Here is a 20,736-nt window from a genome sequence, read left to right on the forward strand (position 1 = left end):
ATTCATTCTATCATATATCATTTCACTGCCATAGTTACAATCCCGTCCATGCATCATCAACCAACCAAAGGGTATATATACCCTGCAAGCCTGCCCACCCCTTTCATCAGCACACAGCCCAGTAACTATTTTTTGACGGATTTTTTGATTGCACATTGCAGCTCTCTACTGTGTTCCCTCCTTTTGTTCTTCTGTCCCTTTCACTCTTCTTCTTCTCCCCTTGCCTGCCCGTCTCATTTCTCTGGATATCTGATGATGCTTTTCCATGGCACACAAAGCTTTTGCCTGTGCTTACCTCTCTGGTGAAATTTGTGACTGAGCTGGCAGACCTCTGATGAGAGTTTGTTCATCTAAACCCAGTTTGGTGTTGAACTTCCAAATGGGATAGAAGTGAAAAGGTGGGCGAAGAAATGCCTTGCACAGAAATACCTCCTAAAACTTAACCATCAGAATTTGGGAAGTGGACTGCTTATCATTTGGAACTTTATTATTTTTTTTGGAAGCCCAGACAGAAATAGAGCAATGAAAAGAAATAAATATTTGTTCTTTATCTACATTTATTCAACACATACTTACTGGCTATGTACTGATATCTAGTTTCATGTTAGGTACTGCAGCATAAGGAAATGTCCAAAACAGAGCCCCTGTTCATTAGATACCTATACTTGGGAGATGCACAGACAGGTAAACAAACAAGATCAGGAGAGCAGAATTGTGATCTGTCTGAGGTATAAACCAAAAACCAGAGTGACTTAATGGACAGAAGAGAACTGCCCAGTTGGGTTTCTAAGGCTGTAAATCTTTTGGAAAGCAGACTGCCACATCTTTCTCCTGAGGAGCGGCTGGTGGGCCTAAACCGCAAACATTTTGGTTAGCAACCAGTATGTCACCAGGGCTCCCGACTGAAGCATAGTGGGGTACAAAGGAGGGAGTGGGCAGTTCTTCTGGGGATCGGGCAGGACTAGACGAAGGCTTCTTTGAAGGAGGAAGGTACACCAATTCCTAGTTTTCCTTGTGGAAAATGACCTTTTGGTTTTTCCCAAGTGAGGTCATCTTGAGCCAGGTTCTTATTAGCTCAGCCCTTCCCAGTTGACCTTTCGGACAACAACAGATATACTTTTCTCTAGGAACATATCCTCTGGTGTTTGCCTAACAACTGACCCAAAGTTTGGAGGTTTTAACCTACCCCATGATTTTGCAGAAAATAGACTTCCATTTAGATTGTTGTGCCATTGAGTTGGTTCTGACTCATAGTGACCCTGTATAGGGTTTCTGAGGATCAGCTGGTGAGCTTGAACCTCAGACCTTGCAGTTCAAACCGACTTTGCAGTCCGGTGCATTAACCCCCAGTGCCATACCAGGACCTTAGGGGACAGTTCTACTCTGTAACACTTGGGGTCACCACAAGACAGCAACAAACAACAACAACTTTGTAATATAGGGGATCATCTTGGTGTGGCGCTGTGGGTTAATGCACCAAACTGCAAAGCTGTTTGAACTGCAAGGTCGGTGGATCCAGCTCACCAGCTTCTCCTTGGAAACCCTACACAGGGTCACTATGGGTCAGAATCCACTCAATGGCACTGAACAACAACAACAAAGTCCAAACTGTACATACTATTTTCCACCCAATCCATTTATTTATCTTCCTGTAAGCTTAGTCTCATTGAATGGCTGCACTGCTCCCCCCCACCCCCCGCCACCCAAACCAGGAGCCTCTTGTCTCCCTTTAGAACTATTGATCACTAAATCCTGTTGATTCTACTACTGTTGCTGCTCTAATGTCTCCCACACCGCCTGCCCCAAGCCCGGCATTGGTCCAGGCTGGGATTCTGCAATCACCTCCTAAATCATCTTACTTTCTTCTACCTGCCAATCTTGTTTTCAGTCCACTGTCCAGTGTGCTGCAGTCTACAATACACATCACCTCATGTATCCCTATACCCAAACTCCTCCAGTACATCCGCGGGAGTTTTAGGATAACGTTAACATTTCTTAACTTACTGCTTAAGCTTTTCCTGATCTGGCCCTTGACAATCTTTTTAGTGTTCCTTCTGGACTTTGCCTGCATCATCCTCACCTCTCCTTTAGGCCATGCGTGTTCATCCAGATATCTACAACTTCTGGCTTTTCACTGACAGAGTTTAAGATTTTCTGCCTTCTTAGGGGCTCTTCTTTCTGTGTGAATGTCCTTTTTTTCCTTCTTGGATTCAGCTAACTCATATTCAGCTTTCAAAATTTTGCTCAGGTGTCACCTGCTATGGAAAGCCTTCCCTGACTCCCCAGCCCAGATTCCATTCTCCCTTGGTCAGAGCACCCTGTACTAGTCTATGCCATAGAACCTAGCTCACTAGACCATGAATTTTTGTATGCCAGTCAGTCCTACCTGCTAGAGTGAGAGCTCTTGGAGGCAAGAGACTGTGTCTTACACATCTCAGAACCACCAGTTCGTAGCACTGTGCTAAATATAGGAAAATTTTTGTGTTTTTGTTTTATAGAAGGGACACACGAATGTATGAATGCATTCATTCTTCTGGTTGGGCTCATGATTCCTTTTTGAAAGCATAGGAGTAGCTGGGTGGGTGACACAAATAGTTAAGTACTTGAATCTACCCAGAGACACCTCAGAAGAAAGTCCTGGCAACATATTTCTAAAAAACTAGCTTTAGAAAACCCAGTGGGGCACAATTCTCCTCTGATACGCATGAAGTCCCCATGAATTGGAGTTGGCTTCATGACAACTGGATTTTTTTTTTTTTTTTTATTCATAAAAGAAACCATGGTGGAAGGAACTTGTTTCCTTCCTTCAGAACAGACAGAGGCTGCTCATTCTGTGCGGCTACATGATTCAGGACTTCACACTGCCTGTCCACTACCTACCCACCACATACTCACCGTCTCCTGCCCTTCATGCTGCCGGTTGAGAGACAGATCCTTTCAGAGCCACACTGTGGGAAAGAGTCTAGAAGAGGAGAGAAAGGAGATGCTGGGCCCTAGGAAGTACCCAGAGGTCCAGAGACCTTCCTTTCTGTCATTTATGCCCTATCAGCTGATGAGCCAAGACCCTGTATTTCCTGCCAGGCAGGACCCGGGGTGTTTGCCCTGTCACCTCCCTGTTGTCATTGTTCCCACAGTGTGGGAGAGGGCGATGCTGGGCAGGGGTGGTACAGAGCTCATGCCCGCCTGACTGAAGAGCAGACTTCCTGTGCTTGGAAAGGTTTGCTGCATTCAAACCCAGGTTTCTTCTGGGCTGAAAGAAAACATGACTCTGAAAGAGACTTTGAAAATCTGAGTCCATGTTTCCCACAAGTGAATTCCAGTGAGCTCATAAATGGCACAGCCTGCGGAGATTCAGAGGACCCCTGTCTGCTCCCATAAGCATTAATGGGACCCCCACAGACCGACCATTGCACGACTCTTCCCAGCAGTCTCATTTCTTTTCTTTACTGCATCAGGAGGAATGAAAGCACCATTAAAGTCCTGAACTTTTGGAATGAGATAAAAAAATAACTGATTTGCTACTCTGGTTGTGTTCACAAAAATGTACCCAGATCAAGATTTCTTGAAAGTTATGTAAAAGGTCACTCACCTGCTTAACCTGTCTGTCCTCTGGATTCAATGAGTCTGTGTTGGAAAGTTGCTCCCAGGCAAAAATCGGCAGATGAGATGTCTCCTAGCAGTTGCTGAATTATATCTAAACTCTAAAGGACTAAAAATAAAATTGTCTAATAGTGCTTTGAGCTGTCATGAATAAATAGGAACATGTTCTGTTTATGTACTGTGCACTCAGAATGCAGGTTTTGGGGCTCAAATCTTAGTCTTCAGAATGCTGGCAAGTTTCCAGAGGTCTCATGGAACAACTGCCATTGTCATAACTTTTATGCAGATGGGTTGATGGACATGAGAATGCTTGATTGTCTTTGGGGAATTTTAAAAGCGTTGCTTGCATTCCAAGGTATGGGATGAACAGATTGGGAAAAGGGCACCATTTCACTCTCACTGGAGTAAGTAGTCCAGTGAGGCCAAGTAGGCCTCAAGACAGCCTCTGTTGTAGTCCACTGCCTTTAGACAGATTGTTGTTGGTAAGTACCACTGAATTGGTTTCAACTCACAGCGACCCTCTATAGGGATTCCTGAAACTGTCAATCTTCATGGGAGCAGAAAGTCTTATCTTTTTGTGAGGAGTGGTTAGTGGACTTGAACTGCCAACTTTGTGGTTTGCAATCCAGTGCTTATCCTACAGAACCACCTTGCTCCCTTTAGGTAGGTTGTTGTTGTTAAGTGCTGTTGAGTTGATTCTGACTCATAGCGACCCTTTATAGGGTTTCCGAGGAGCGGCTGGTGAATTTGAATGGCTTTGCTGTTCAAACCAATCTTGTAGTCCAGTGCTTATCCTGCAGTGTTACACCAGGACTCCTTTAGGCAGGTTGTTGTTCTTGTTGTGTTAAGTGACGTCATGTTGATTCCAACCCATAGCGATCCTGTATAGGGCTTCCAAGGAGCAGCTGTTGAGCTCGAACCACCAATCTTGCAGTTCAAATGACGTTACGGTCTGATGCATTAGCCCACAGCACCACACCAGTATTACTGAGGCAGGTAGAGTATTTTAATTTCCATTTTAAAGATGAGGTGATTGAGCCTCAGAAAAGTTAAATACCTTTAACTTTAAGGTATTTAAAACGGCTTTGCAGTCTGGCACATTAACCCACAGCGCCACATCAGGACTCCATAGATAAGCCCAAAACCAGTGGGTTCTCTGCAAGATCAGAGAGTGTGGGAATTGAGAACAGCCTGAGATGAGAACAGCAAGTCAGTGAGTGGGGTTGTATGGCAGAAAGCCTTGGGCCAGAATGAAGAGATTTCAGTTATAGATTCTCTGCTGCACAAGACCTCTTTAAAATGACACAAGCTAAGATGTCAGTTTGAGGACTAAGGTGCACCTGACCCAAACCGTGATATTTTCAATAACCTCATATGCATGTGAAAGTTGGACAGTAAATAAGGAAGACCATAGAAGAATGAATATATTTGGGTTATGGTGTTAGAGGAGAATATTGAAAGTACCATGGACTGCCAAAAGAACAAACAAATCTGTGTTGGAAGAAGTACAGCTAGAATGCTCCTTAGAAGTCAGGATGGCCAGACTTCATCTCTTACACTTCCGACGTATTACCAGGAGGGACCATTCCTTGGAGAAGGACATCATGCTTGGTAAAATGGAGTGTCAACCAAAAAGAGGAGATCCCCCAATGAGATGGATTGGCACAATGGCAGCAGCAATGGGCTCAAGTGTAGCACTGATTGTGAGGTTGGCTCAGGATCAGGCAGTGGTTCATTCTGTTGTGCATAAGATTTGGTACTGACTTGATGGTACCTAACAACAACAACAGCCTCTCTGTGATCATTTTTCCTATTTTTTATGAAAGGAAAGCTAGATCGTTGCCATCAAGTTGATTCTGACTCCTGATGGCTCTCTATACAACAGAATCAAACATTGCTCAGCCATGAGTCAGTCTCCTGTGGCTGGCAGTTTGAATCCCTCATGGGTGCTGTGCCAGTCCATCTTACCGAGGTCCTCCTTCACTCTCACTGGCCAAACATGATGTCCTTCTCCAGCGATTGATTCCTTCTCATTACATGTCTGAAACAAAAGCAATGGAGTTGAACTATGTTCTATTGTGATCCATAAGGTATTCTCTGGCTGATTTTCAGGTATAGTTTGCCAGATGAAGACATCCTAATCTGGAAACTCCACTGAAACCTGTCCACTGTGGATGATCCTACTGGTATTTGAAATACCACGGGTATAGCTTCCAGCATCATTGTTGTCAAGTGCCATCAAGTCATTTCCGACCCATAGCGACCCTGTATAGAGTTTCTTAGGAGTGACTGGTGAGCTTGAACCACCACCCTGTGGTTCAAAGAGACTTTGCAATCCAGTGCATTAGCCCACAGCGCCACACCAGGACTCTGGCATCCTAGCAACATGCATATCAGCACAGTTCAGTAAACTGATAGTTGAGTTGTTAAGTGTCTTCATCAGTTTTGACTCATAGCGACCCTGTACAAGGTTTTCAAGGAGCAGCTGGTGGGTTTGAACTGCTGAGTTTATGGTTAACACTCCAGTTCTTACCCTACAGAGCTACACCAGGACTCTGATAGATGACTAGCGGTCCCTTTTGCAAAATGGTACTAAAACCTCTCCTATGCACTTCAGAGAGCTCTGATGAGGAGAAAGGGAAGCATGTGGGAAAAAATAACTACTTTACAGATCTGAGTGTGTTGAGGTGCATTTGGAAGCAGCGGGTCATGATGGTGAGGAATGCAGAGTGAATCATAGACCTTCAGGAGGACTGTAGGGTATGGGCTTCTGACCCTTGTTTGTGATGTCTAAATGTCCATGCTCTTATGGGATGTAGCTAAACCTGTCTTTCCTCTCTTCCATGGGCTCTAGGTTGGGGGAAGTTTGCTCGGCTGACCAGAGCACTAACAAGCAGTCGGGGTGTCCTGCAGCAGCTGGCCCCCAGTGTGCAGAAAGGTGAGAACGTCCACAAGCACTCCCGCTTGGCAGAGGTAAGGGCAAGGGGTTAGCTTGTCTGAAACTTCTGTGGGTACCTAGGCCAAGAGAAAGGCTAGCGCTCAGCACTCCCTGACTCTAGTCTTTGCTGAGTTCTACACCGGGTTGTGTGACTGAGTGAGTGACCTGTCTCCTTTAAGCTTTGCACTTTTCTTATGTGTTAGCAGGGACTGGAGACAGCTCTGTTCCACCTTGGCTTGAGATTACGGATGGTAACTCACTGTCTTGAGAGGGTAGAGAAAGAGCTGGAAGTGATCAGATTATGAAAGAGTTACATTTCAATTGTAAATATATATGTTACAAAACATTTCTCATCTCTATCGTCTTCATATGTACAATGCAATGACATTAATTATGGGTATCATGTTGGTCAATTATGTTGGAACATTGTCTATTCCCCAAATTTTCCTTTACTCTTAACCGAAGCTCAGTATCCCCTAAGCAATGAGTCAGCCTACATGAAGAGTTTTTACTTTCAAACTAAAAACAATTTGGTTACTTGAGTAATACATGCTATTATAGGAAAAGAAGGAACAGAAAACACAAAGAACTAACTAGGTAACATTGTAACAATTTCTGTGGGTATTTCTCGTACCTATCTTATTTCTTCCTAGTGTGGCGCAATAGGATAAGTACTCAACTGCAAGGTTGGCAAGGTCAGCAGTTCAAACCCACCGACTGCTCCTTGGAAACCATATACAGGGTTGCTTTGAGTTGGAACCGACTCGGTGGCACTTAGCAACAACAATACCTCCTAGTGTACTACATGGGAGCTCTGGTGGTGTAGTTGGGTTACGAGTTAGACTGCTAACTTCAAGTTCAGCAGTTTGAATCCACTGGCTGCCCCTTGGGAGAAAGAACAGGCTTTCTGCTCCTGTAAAGATTTACTGTCTCAAAAACCCTATATCTGGTCGCTATGAGTTAGAATGGACTAAAAGGTACACAACAACAATGTGCTATTGTTGTTGGTAAGTGCCGTTGAGTTGGTTCCAACCCATAGCGACCCTGTATAGGGTTTACAAGGAGTGGCTGGTGAATTTTAACCACCAACGTTGCAGTTCAAACTGACCTTGCAGCCCAGTGCATTAACCCACAGCACCAACCTGTTTATTGCGTACTGATATATCCTAAACACTTAAAACAGTGGCCGGAATTCAATAAGTACGTTCAGAAATTTAATTGAATGAATTAATAGAAGAAAGGGAACAGTGTTCATGTTTTTGCTTACCTGTATGAGTATAAATAATTGTTCATTGGTTGGCAGTATGTGGCAAACATCTGGGCCCATTACAGAGGATACTGTTTTAAGCTGAAAAAAACCCTGTTCCTTGCCACATACCTGATATTCTGCTTAGTTTTCTCATTAGTACGTTATTCACCAAATGGGGATTTAGTAAGAGTAGAGTTACCTCAATGAAAGCTCTCCCTCTAGGGACAGATGACACAAAGCAGAGGTAGATTGGTATGAGCAGGTTTGTGTTGAAATGGGTCACACATGCTGTGGTTTTCAAGGCTGACATATCTCCCTGTGACCCAGCCCAGGAGAAGTCTGGCTTCAGTCATTAGTGTATCCCTCTCTCCCCAGGCCTGGACTGATGCTAGACAAGAAGGAACTATTACTGTGCACCAGGTTCTGTGTTTTCTCCTCGTTCCTGTTATTCCTCTTCACAGCTTGGAAGGGAGGCATCCTTCCTGGATTTTTACAGAAGAGGACACTGGGGCACAGAGAAGATGACTATAACTTGTTCAAGGTCACTAGACAGTGAGTGGTGAAAGGTGGATGGAGAATCAGGTTGATCTGACTCCAAACCCAATGCATTTCCCATTTGGGGGAATTTCTTCTGGATATTGTCTCTCCTTCTCAGCCCTTTGCTACTGTATATTACAAGGTTACCAGGCTTCCCAAATCCACCTTGTCTGCTATCCTTTGGCACCCCACTCCCCTTGCCTCATATTCTTTCAGAGAAATGGTTTATTTTCAAATGTTGAAAATACATTATGTTGGCACATTAGTTAGGAGGATCTTTGTCACAGATTGAGTTCTTGGGGATGCAGATCTGCATGCAAGAAAAGGGGGTAGAAACAGCATAGAGAGGAGAAGCATCAAATTGGCCCAATAGAGTGTTCTAAAGTGGAGACAGAGATTGTTTGCTAAAGGGGTCCCATATGGGACAAAAAGGGCCAGACCCTTGAACCACCTTCTTGTTTAGTCACTGGGGACTACCGCAAGAAGAATGTGACCTCACAGGAAAGCTGAGGCTGATGGAGAAAGGTAACTGAACAACTGCATGCTTTTAGCATGTCACGTTTCCTAAAGCTGGACAGTGAAGCCGTATTTTTTTTTTAAAGTTTTTATTGTGAATTAAGTGATAGTTTACATGGGAGAGCATCAGCTTTACATTCAGCCTATCGTATTTCATTTCATTGCAATGATTACAGTCCCCTCCATGCATCATCAAACAACCAAAGGGTACACCCCGCAAGCCTGCCCCCAAGCCGTCAGCACACAGACCCTCTCCTTCCCTGAGTCTCGAGTCTCCAGCTGCTCCATCTCTCCATGTCATTGTCTCTGCCTCCATTTCTGGCATCACTGCTTCTCTGGATAGGGTCCCTCATTCCACTCTTCTCCCTTGATAGTCCCAGGGTCCTGAATCCTTTTTTGAGACGGGATCTGAGCAGGACATATCTGAGTTAGCCATCGCCTTGCTGCTGTAACTCTTGCTGCTGTTACAGGAAGGAAAGCTGCAGTCTGTAAAAGAGAGGGCCTTACATCTGGCCAAAGGATTCATTGTGTTGTCTTCAGGCAGGAGTGACCTGGCTGGGACAAGTCTTAGCTGCCAACTTCTCTCTCTTTCTTTATCCACTGACGAGTTGTGGAGAAGAAGTGAAGGGGAAACCACCTTGTCCATCCTTTCTCACGTGGTTTCCCCATGAGGAGGCCAGGTCAAAGGCTTGCATCCATCTGAGATAGGTAATTGTGAAGCAAGGAGCATGGGCACCTCTATATGAGTATGTCAGGGGAGTGAGTGGTACCCAGCTCTAAGTTCCTGGCACTCACCACTCATTTTAAGCTGAGTCAAGGAGTGCATCTGGCAAATGCCATACACAGTTTGTTTTTCTTATAGGTGAGTGGAGGAGTGGGCTGAAACAGAATGAAAGGTTATAACCCACTTGGCAGTTTGCTTAGATGTATGATTTCTCCTCCCAGGGCTTGTGTCCTCCGCTTCTTTCTCTGAAGACTGGAGAAGTAAGTTCAAATTTGCAAATAATGAAAAGGGGATTCTGAATATGAATACTTTGGTCATCCAAGGTGCTCAACAAATAGTAGTCTAATCTTAGTAAGCTCTCAATAAATGTTAGCTGGAATGGATGTGATGGATTAGTAGAAGTTAGCAGAATTAGGAAGACACAAGTTCTTTTTAAACTGGGTTAGACAGTACGTACTCAAGTTCACATCAAAAAGTTGTACCAATTTGCAGTGCCATCCAACCACACAATCGTAAGTGCCACTTTCTCTTCTTGGCATTATCCGTGTTAAATGCTATCTATCCACGGTTTTACTCAATCTAAAAAATTAACACTTTAATTCATTTTAAAGCAAAAGCATCTATTTTTATATAACTGTACATGGATACAGGCTGATAATTGTGGAGGCTGCCATCTGTGTGGATTGAGTTGTGCCCCCCTAAAATATGTTTTGAATTCCTGGATGTGATCTGATTTGAAAATAGGGTTTTATTTTGTTCCTGAGATCATAGCAGTGTAGACTGGGTCTTAAACCTAAACCACTTTTGAGTTATAAAAAGACCAGAATGGATACAGGCAGACATGAGGGGGAAGATAAATGCCAGGTGAGGACCCAGCTACATGGAAAGGAACTCCAACGATTGCTGGCAGAGTCCTGGTGTGATGCTATAGGATAAGCACTGGACTGCTAACTGCAAGGTCGTTGGTTCAAACCCACAACCACTTCTCAGAAACCCTATACAGGGTCACTGTGAGTCAGAACCGACTCGATGACATTTAACAACAATAACTATAAGCTAAAATTGATTAGGAGAGACCAGCCCTAGAGCCTCACCCTGAATCCAGGTTTCTATCCTCCCAAACAGTTAGAAAACAAATTTCTTGTCTCTAACACTCCCCACTGCTGGCATTTCTGTTATGGGCAGCACAGGATAATTAAGAAGCCTTCCCTATGTGCATGAGGGTGTTGCTTGCAACCATCTATCTGTAGGACCTGCACGAGCCTGAGATGGCACTGGACCAGCCCCCTATAAGTGTACCTAGAGAGGCTTAGAAAACCCAAGTTTGTTAAAGTTTGTAGATTGCACTCGGCATGTCAGAACTGCCTTGAACATTCTCTGATGGTAATGAGTACAGAGGCAGGAGGACGCGGGCCTGCTGCAGGCTGAGTCTGTGTCAGGCTCCAGAGCTTTACGGGCCCGCAGGCCAGAAGTATAGGTGGAGACTGCCAGGGTTTCTGAGCACAGTAGGGTGATTCTTTTTCCTAGAAACAGGCAGCCTGTGCCCTGAAATTGAGATGCCCTGAAATTGAGATTTCCTGCTCCCTGGTTTCTTTTTAGGTGCTGACTTCTTTTGGCCTTTGAGAGTTAGGAAAAAGTGATAACATTAAAATGACTCTTCACTTCGAAAAAGAGTGAAGTAACAGAACTTCCATTACAAACACCTGGGTGTTGAGCTCATTTTGCCCCTCAGCAACAGGCTTTTTAAGGCGCTCTGGTAGCGTAGTGGTTACGAATCAGGCTCTGAACCTCAAGGTCAGCAGTTCGAAACTACCAGCTGTTCAGTGGGAGAAAGAGGAGGCTTTCTGCTCCCGTAAAGATTTACAGCCTCAGAAACCCTATACAGGGTTACTCTGAGTCGGAACTGACTTCACAGCACCTAACAATAACAGGCTTTTTACCTATCCAGAATTGTCTCAAAACAGATTAGGCTGTGCCTGTACTTAGCAAGTTTACTGTCCCCGGAGGTGTGTTGGTGAGCACTTGGTGGCATGTTGAAGGCAAGCTTGGACAAATGGCGTTTCTGCTGCCCTGATGTCCTGTGTGGAGCTTGCTGCTCCCTATGGCCAGGGGCCCACCTGGTCAGTCTTCTCTGGTCTGGGGGCTGGAGTCACTATTGGTTTTCAGATATTTTTCCAGGAAAACCATTTTGTATATGCTTACTTTATTTGAATAAACTTAGTTTACTCAAGGTGAGCAGGGGTGAATTCAAATATTCTGTGGTGCCAGAGATCAACTGCACACTTGATGTTGTGAGCACAAAAGGTTGTAAATGATGTGCTGAAATACGGTGTAAGGATTTTCTGCAGTTTTTTTTTTTTTTCTATTTAGAGACAGGATGATGTAATGGAAAGAGAAGGGGACTTGGAGTCAGACTGACCTGAATCCTCCACTAAAATGCCACTGTGTTCCAGCTGTGTGGTTTTGTAAAAGTTACTTACCCTCACTTTTCTTTCCTCATCCTCATGAAATAAGGATTTCACCTCCACTGGAGGATGGTTGTGAGGAATTGTGATGTTTTAAAAGACAAATCTGAGCTTATTATCCCTTGCTTAAATGTTTTAAAATGACTCCTGGGTACTCTTCGGGCAAATTTAAACTTTACACCATGACTTGCAAGACTCAGCTCACCTCTGCAGCCCCATTTGGCAGCCTCCCACTCACTTTTAGATTCAGCTGAACGCACACTTGTCAGATTCTCTCGTGTCCCCAGGTCTTGGAACATACTCTTCTCTCTCCTGGAAGCTCTTGCTCCATCTCTTGGCTGAGCCAACTCCTCCTCATCTCTTTCAGGGCTCAAGTTGGGTATCACACACTGTCAGAGGTCTTTCTTAACTGTCCTCCCTAAACCCCCTGCTAGCTCACCCTACCTCTCAGAAGTTCTCCTATCCATGTACAATTTCCGCTGACCATTTGTGAAACTGGAAAAGCTTTGTTTAAGTATATGTGCCCCCTTCTGTAGAACAGGTCCCTGGGCAGTTTGTACACAACTGTAACCTAAAGGATGGCAGTTCGAAACCACCTAGCTGCTCTGTGGAAGAAAGACCTGGTAATCTGCTTCTGTAAAGATTACAGCCAAGAAACCCTATGGAACAGTTTGTAGTCTGTAGCACATGAGGTCACCATGCGTTAGAATCACCACAACAGCAATGAGGTGGTTTTTGTTGTTGTTTCCTTCTCTAGATTTAAGGCCCATGAAGGCAGGAAAGTGTCACTCTTGTGAACACTATATTCCTACCATGGAACACAACGCCTGACACATAATTGTTGCTGGGTAAATGTTCATTAAGTGAATGAAGGAAGAAAGAAAGGAAGGAAGCCAGCACCTAGTCTACTGCCTGCCTCTTAGTAAGTGCTCAGTAAATGCTGGTTCCTGTCCACAGTGAAGGAGCCCTGTTAGCTCAGTGGGTTAAGAGTTGGCTTGCCAACCACAAGATTGAGAATTCAAATCCACCAGATGAGCCATGAGAGAAAGATGAGACTAGCTGCTCCTGTAAAAATTTATGAACTCGAAAACCACAGGGAGCAGTTCTAGTCTGCCTGACAGAATCACTGTGACTGGGCGGCAGTGGAGTGTCCACAGTGACCTCGTCTCATCTCATGACAGTTGTCTCCCTTAGTCCTGTTTAGTGAACAGCCAAGTTGGTAATGATGGAGATGTTTCTGTGACTCAATCTTGACTCTAATTCTCAAGAATCTTGATTTAATTGGTGGTGATGATAGTGGCGGTGTGCCTTGCAGTTGATTCCAAGTCAAAGTGACCTTGTATAGGGTTTATGAGGCTGCAAATCTTTATGGGAGCAAAAAGCCTCATCTTTTTCCCTTGAATGGTTGGAAGTTTCGAACTACTTGAGGTTAGCAGCCTGACTCGTAACCACTACACTAAATATATGTGGAACATCTGTTCCCATGAAGATTTACAGCCTTGGAAACCCTATACAGGGTTGCTATGAGTTGAAACCAACCCGACGGCACACAACCACTTCAACCATATATACATTGTTGTTGTTATTAAATGCTTTGGAGATGGTTCTGACTCATAGCGACCTGAGGAGTGGTTGGTGGGTTAGAACCATGAATCTTGTGGTTAGCATTCTAGTGCTTATCCTACAGTGCCACAGCAGGACTCTGTATATATATTTATATACACACTCGAACACAAGGTCAATTTGAACTGCAAGATCAGAGGTTCGAATTCATGAACTGTTAACCACTCCATGGAAACTCTATACAGGGCTGCTATCAGTTGGAACTGACTCAATGGCACTTAACAACATATATATATATATATATATATATATATATGTATTTTATATATACATGTAAAAATAAATAAAGAGAGAGACCAAGAGGCAGTCATTTGAACAGAACAAGGTAATACTGAATAATTTAGAATTAGGAAAGGTATGCGGCTAGGGTTGTATTCTTTCACCATATTTATTCAGTCTGTATGCTGAATAAATAATCAGAGAAGCTGGATTATATGAAGAAGAATGTGGCATCAGGATTGGAGGAAGACTCATTGACAACCTGTGATATGCAGCTGATACAACCTTGTTTGCTGAAAGTAAAGAGGATTTAAAATACTGATGAAGATAAATAAAAACATAACCTACAGTATGGGCTGTACCTCAATGTAAAGAAAACAAAAATCCTTACCATGGGACCAGTGAATGTTGTTAAGTGCTGTTGAGTTGATTCCAACACATAGAGAACTTGTATAGGGTTTTTGAGGAGCAGCTGGTGAACTTGAACCGCAGACATAATGATAAATGGAGAACAGATTGAAATTCTGAAAGACTTAATTTTGATTGGATCCATTATGAACACGCCTAGAAGCAGCAGTTAAGAAATCAAATTACTTACTGCATTTGGCAAATCTGCTGCACAAGACCTCCTTAAAGTGTTCAAGAACAAAGATAACAGTATGAGAACTAAAATGCACCTACCACAAGTTCTGGTAGTTTCAATGGCCTCATATACATGTGAAAGTTGGACAATGAATTAAGAAGCCCATAGAAGAATTGGTGCATTTGAGTTATGGTGTTGGAGAAGAATATTAAAAGTACCATGCAGTGGTAGAAGAATAAATAAATCCGTGTTGGAAAAATTACAGCCAGAATGCTTCCTGGAAGCCAGGATGCCCAGGCTTCATCTCTCATACTTTGGAAATGTTATCAGGAGGTACCAGTCCTGGAGAAGGATATCATGCTAGGTAAAGTGGAGGGTCCACTACTTGTCTGTCAGTTTGTTGTACTATGATGGCTTGTGTGTTGCTGTGATTCTGGAAGTTATGCCATGGATATTTTAAATACCACCCATGAGGGGAAGGTTTTAGCTGAGCTTCCAGATGAAGAAAGACTAGGAAGAAGGAGAGACAGAATACTTAAAACCTAATGAATATCAGTGGAACATTGTCAGCACCAGAATATTGAATACTGAAACAAGATGCAGAGCAACAGAATATTGTCAGATATAGTGCCAGAAGATGAGCCCCTCAGGTTGGAAGACACTCAAAATACAACTGGGGAAGAGCTGCCTCCTCAGAGTAGAGTTGACCATGATGACGCAAATGGAATAAACTCTTCAGCACCTTCATTTGCTGATGGGGCACAACTCAAAATGAAGAGAAACTGCTGTGAATGTATGAAGTCTGAATCTAGGAAAATTGGAAATTGTCAAAAATGAAATGGAAAGCATAAATATCAATATCCTAGGCATCAGTGAACTGAAATGGACTGGTATTGACCATTTGGAATCTGACAATCACATGGCATACTATACCGGGAATGACACATTCAAGAGGATTGGCATGACAATCATTATCAAAAAGGACGTATCAAGATCTGTTTTGAAGTACAACACTGTCTGTGATACGATAATATCCATACATCTACAAGGAAGACCAGTTAAAACGACCATTATTCAAATTTATGCACCAACCACTAAAGCTAGTGATGATGAAATTGAAGAATTCTACCAATATCTTCAATCTGAAATTGATCAAACATGCAGTCAAGATGTATTGATAATTACTGGCTATTGGACTGCAAAATTTGGAACAAAAGAGGAAGGATCAGAAGTTGCAAAATATGACCTTGGTGATAGAAACAATGTTGGATGTCGCATGATTATATTTCGCAAGACCAATGACTTCTTTGTTGCAAATACCTTTTTAAAAAATATAAAAGGCGGTTATACACATGGACCTCAGCAGATGGAATACACAGATCAAACTAACTACATCTGTGAAAAGAGACAGTGAAAAATCTCCATATCATCAGCTAAACAAGACTCGGGGCAGACTGTGGAACGTACCATCAGTTGCTCACATGCAAGTTTAGGCTGAAGCTGAAGAAAATTAAAACAAATCCACAAGAGCCAAAATATGACTTTGAACATGTCCCACCTAATTTAGAGACCATCTCAAGAATATATTTGATGAATTAGATACTAAAGACCAAAGACTGAAAGAATTGTGGGATGACATCAAGAACATCATACAGGAAGAAAACCAAAGGTCATTAAGAAGACAAGAAAGAAGGAAAAGATCAAAATGGATGTCAGAAGAGACTCTGCAGCTTGTTCTTCAACATCCAGATGCTAAAGCAAATGGAAGGAATGAGGTAGTAAAATAGCTGAACAGAAAATTTCAAAGGTCAGCTCGGGAAGACAAAGTCAAATATTATAACAAAATGTGCAAAGACCTAGAGTTGAAAACCAAAAGGGAAGGACACACTCAGCATTTCTCAAGCTGAAGGAACTGAAGAAAAACTTCAAGCCTTGACTTACAATATTGAAGGAGTCTATGGGCAAAATATTGATTGGTGAACAAAGCATCAAAAGAAGATGGAAGGAATCAGAGTCACCGTACCCAAAAGAAATGGTTGATGTTCAACCATTTCAAGAGGTAGCATATGATTAAGAGGTTAGCATATGACCAAGGTGCATTGAAGTTATTGGCAAAGAACAAGGCACCAGGAATTGATGGAATACAAATTGAAATATTTCAACAAACTGATGTAGCACTGGAGGTGCTCACTCAATGATGCCACAGAATTTGAAAGACCAACTACTTGGCCAACTGACTTGGAAGAAATCCATATCTGTGCCCATTCCAAAGAGAGGTGATCCAATGGAATGTGGAAATCTTTGGGCAATATCATTAATTTCACATGAAAGTAAAAATTTTCCAAGCATAATATAAATCCAGCTGCAATCATACATTGGCAGAGAACTTCCAAAGATTCAATTTGGATTCAGAAGAGGATGTGGAATGAGGGATATCATTGATGATGTCAGATGGAAGTTGACAGAAAGCAGAGAATACCAGAAAGATGTTTACCTGTGCTTTATTGACTACTCAAAGTGTTTGATTTTGTGGATCATGACAAGCCATGGACAACATTGTAGAGAAAGAATATTCTGGAACAATTAATTGTGCTCACGAGAGACCTGTACATGAACCAAGAAGCAGTTGCTTGAACAGAACAAGGGAACACTGAATGATTTAAAATTAGGAAATGTGTGTGTCAGGGTTGTATTCTTTCACCATACTTATTCAATATGTATGCGGAGTGAATAATCCAAGAAGCTGAATTATATAAGGAAGGGCATGGTATCAGGATTGGAGGAAGACTCATTAACAACCTGTGATATGCAGACGATACAACCTTGCTTGCTGAAAGTGAAGAGAACTTAAAATACTTACTGATGAAGATCAAAGACCACAGCCTTTGGTATGGTTTGCACCTCAATGTAAAGAAGACAAAAATACTCACCATTGGACCAATAAACAACATCCATATAAATGGAGAAAAAATTGAAGTTGTAAAATACTTTATTTTACTTGGACCAACCATCATCAGTACTCATGGAAGCAGCAGCCAAGAAATCAAACGACTTATTACATTGGGCAAATCTGCTACACAAGACCTCTTTAAAGTGTTCAAGAGCAAAGATGTCAGTTTTGGGATTAAGGTGCGCCTAACCCAAACCATAATATTTTCAATAACCTCATATATGTGTGAAAGTTGGACAGTGAATAAGGAAGACCATCGAAGAACTGATGTATTTGAGTTATGGAGTTGGAAGATAATATTATAATTTCCATAAGTACCATGGGCTGCCAAAAGAACAAACAAATTTGTGTACTGGAAAATGTACAGTCAGAATGATCCTCGGGAACCAGGATGGCCAGACATGGTCTCTCATACTTCATAGAAGTATGAGAAGGATATCATGATTGCTAAAGTGGAGGGTCGTAGGAAAAGATGGATTGGCACAGTGGCAGCAGCAATGGGCTCAAATATGGCAATGATTGTGTGGTTGGTGCAAAACCAGGTAGTGTTTCAAGGCCACTATGAGTCACAGCCCACTTGATGGCACCTCTGGTAGCATAGTGGTTACGAATCAGGCTGCAAACCGCTAGGTCAGCAGTTCGAAACTACCAGCTCCTCCACGGGAGAAAGATGAGGCTTTCTGCTCCCGTAAAGATTTACAGCCTCAGAAACCCTGTTCAGGGTCGCTATGGGTAGAAATCGACTCGATGGCACTTAACAACAACAACAACACTATTATATATAAGATAGTTATGTCCATAGTGTCAGTTCTGACTCATAGCGACCCTGTATAGGGTTTCCAAGGCTGTAAATCTTTACAGGAGCAGAAAGCCTCATCTTTCTCTCATGGAACTGCTGGTAGTTTTGAACTACTGACCATGAGATTAGCAGCCCGACTTGTAACCACTATGCTACCAGAACACCATAAATATATATATATATAGTTGTTATGAGTGAACAGGCTCAACAAAACAACAACAACAACCATATACAAGGGTGAGTCCAAAATTATCCACATTCCAGTTATATTAAAACACCTGCCCATGTCCTCGGCTGATGACAACATTGAGTGTGTATGTGAAATGATTCTGTCAAAAAGTGACAGTGGATTATGTGGCAAATCATTTATAAATCAGCCATGACTCTGCCTATGAAATAATTCATGACCGACTTTGGTTTTGAAAAACTTCTGTGAGATGGGTACATAAACAACTAATGGAAGAGCATAAACAGAAGTGTTTGGACATCTGTAAACAAAATTTGGACTCATACTAGAAGGAAGGTAGATGTTTCTTTAAAAAAAAATCATTGCTGGTGGCGAGACATGGATTCATCACTATGAGTCTGAGAGTAACTGGCTGAGTATGGAGTGGAAACATGCTGAATAAGAATAAGTTCAGAAGTCAACCATTAGCTGGAAAATTGAAGCTTATAATTTTCTGGTATTTTCAAGGGCCAGTATTGGGACACTTCTAGGATAGCATATCCAAGGGCGTTGTCATCTCGTATAACAATGTATGTCCACACACATCTGCCCACACTATTTACACTCTGTAAAAACTTTGTTTTGAGGTGTTAAAGCGTCTTCCAAATAGTCCTGATATTGCTCTATTGGACTTTCACCTCTTTGGCCCCCTGAAAACAGCCCTTCAAGGATGAAGATTCACCTCTGATGAAGAAGTGAAGGCAGCGGTGTATTCGTAGATCACAGCTCAGCCTAAAACATTTTTAACTAAAGGAATATGAAAACTTGTTGACAGATGGATAAGTGTATTGAAAAGCAAGGAGTTTATGTCAAAAATGATGCATCTATCTTTTCTAAAAGGTGGTTAAAAGAAATTCTACATCCAGAGTATGGATTATTTTTGACTCACCCTCATAGATTTCGAAACAAATTTAAAAAGCAAAATCGTAAAACATACACACACACAAACAAACCTGAAATTGTTCTCAGCAAAATAGGAGGAAAATTAAGATCGCTGCACAAATGCATTTCCATATGGGATTGTGTTTGTGAGGGTGCCATGTGAGTTGGAATTCGACTGTAACATCAAGTGTTTGGATTAACACTTTTAATTGCTTCCTACTGCTTGTATCTCTTTCACTAAAGAACAAATGCCCCAAGGAAAAAGTCCTAAAATAGTGTCTGCCTGGTTTATTGAGAAGGGTGTGTGCAGCTGCAGTTTTTAGTTGGGGTTATGAAGCCCCACCTCAGCCTTTCTTTCCTGACTGCAGTTCCACTCCCAGGCTTGTTACTATCTCCCTCTCTCTTTGAGTTGGTTCATCTGGCAAAGACTGAGTTCTTCCTGTCTTTGCAACCATAAAAATCCAAGTCATTTCTAAATAGCAAAGCTTTTTGGAGCTGTATTTGGGGAAAAGAAAAGAAAGATGAATATTGACGTAACCAGTGGGTTTGCTTAGATTAAAGATTGTAGAGAACCTAGATTTCCCTTGATTTATAGAGGGAAGGGAGTCCTGGTGTGGCACTGTGGGTTAATGCGCTGGATTGCAAGGTCAGCTTGAACCTCAAGGTCGATGGTTCAAGCTCACCAGCCGTTCCTCAAAAACTCTATACGGGGTTGCTGTGAGTTGCTATGAGGTAGATAAGAACAAACCTTGTGGTTCTCAGTCCAGTACTTATCCCACAGCAACACACTATGAGTCTATTGTTGTTGTTGTTGTTGTTGTGTGCCGTGGAGTCGGAACCGACTCATAGCGACCCTGTACAGGGTTTCCGAGGGTGTAAATCTTTATGGGAGTAGAAAGCCTCATCTTTCTCCCGTGGAGCAGCTGGTAGTTTCGAACTGCTGACCTTGCGGTTTACAGCCCGATTCGTAACCACTACGCTACCAGACTATATTCAGCTTAATTTCCAAAGATTACATTCTCTAGGCTCACTCCCCAAAACAAAAGCAAAACCAAGGTCTCACCATGCATCAACCACACCAGGTCTTTCCCATACTGAACTGGTACACCACTTCCCTTTAGGCATTGGAAATTTTGCACAGGATGTTTGCCAGATATGTCCTTCTTCAATATTATGGCCCAGTTCTTTCAAGGAGATGCTAAGGCCACTTCACATCTAAGCCTTTCTCGACCACCTAAGTTAGTTAGTATTCTGGTTCTGAAGTCCTTTTATACATGCACCTCCTGGCACTTGCTGCATTATAATTAACTAATTTGTTTGTACGTCTCTCTGCTCTGTGGGTTCTTGTGGGTAGTTTTGGATGAGCATACAATCAATCAATCATTTTTAATTAAGAGATCATTAAAAACAAAAACAAGAAACACG

The 20,736-nt window shown here is 42.5% G+C and overlaps 1 protein-coding gene across 2 annotated transcripts in view; it reads left to right on the top strand.

Moving 5' to 3' along the window:
* The window catches only part of KCNH1 (potassium voltage-gated channel, subfamily H (eag-related), member 1), a 676,883-nt gene that overhangs the window by 89,043 nt on the left and 567,104 nt on the right, over positions 1 to 20,736 (top strand). For both annotated transcript variants that reach the window (XM_006834037.1, XM_006834036.1), the window contains exon 5: positions 6,455 to 6,573. In XM_006834037.1, the coding sequence (XP_006834100.1) occupies positions 6,455 to 6,573 (119 nt within the window). The remainder of the gene's footprint in view (positions 1 to 6,454; positions 6,574 to 20,736) is intronic.

Source organism: Chrysochloris asiatica, unplaced genomic scaffold (genome assembly GCF_000296735.1).
Source record: "Chrysochloris asiatica unplaced genomic scaffold, ChrAsi1.0 scaffold00009, whole genome shotgun sequence".
In the NCBI taxonomy this organism is placed as follows: Eukaryota; Metazoa; Chordata; class Mammalia; order Afrosoricida; family Chrysochloridae; genus Chrysochloris; species Chrysochloris asiatica.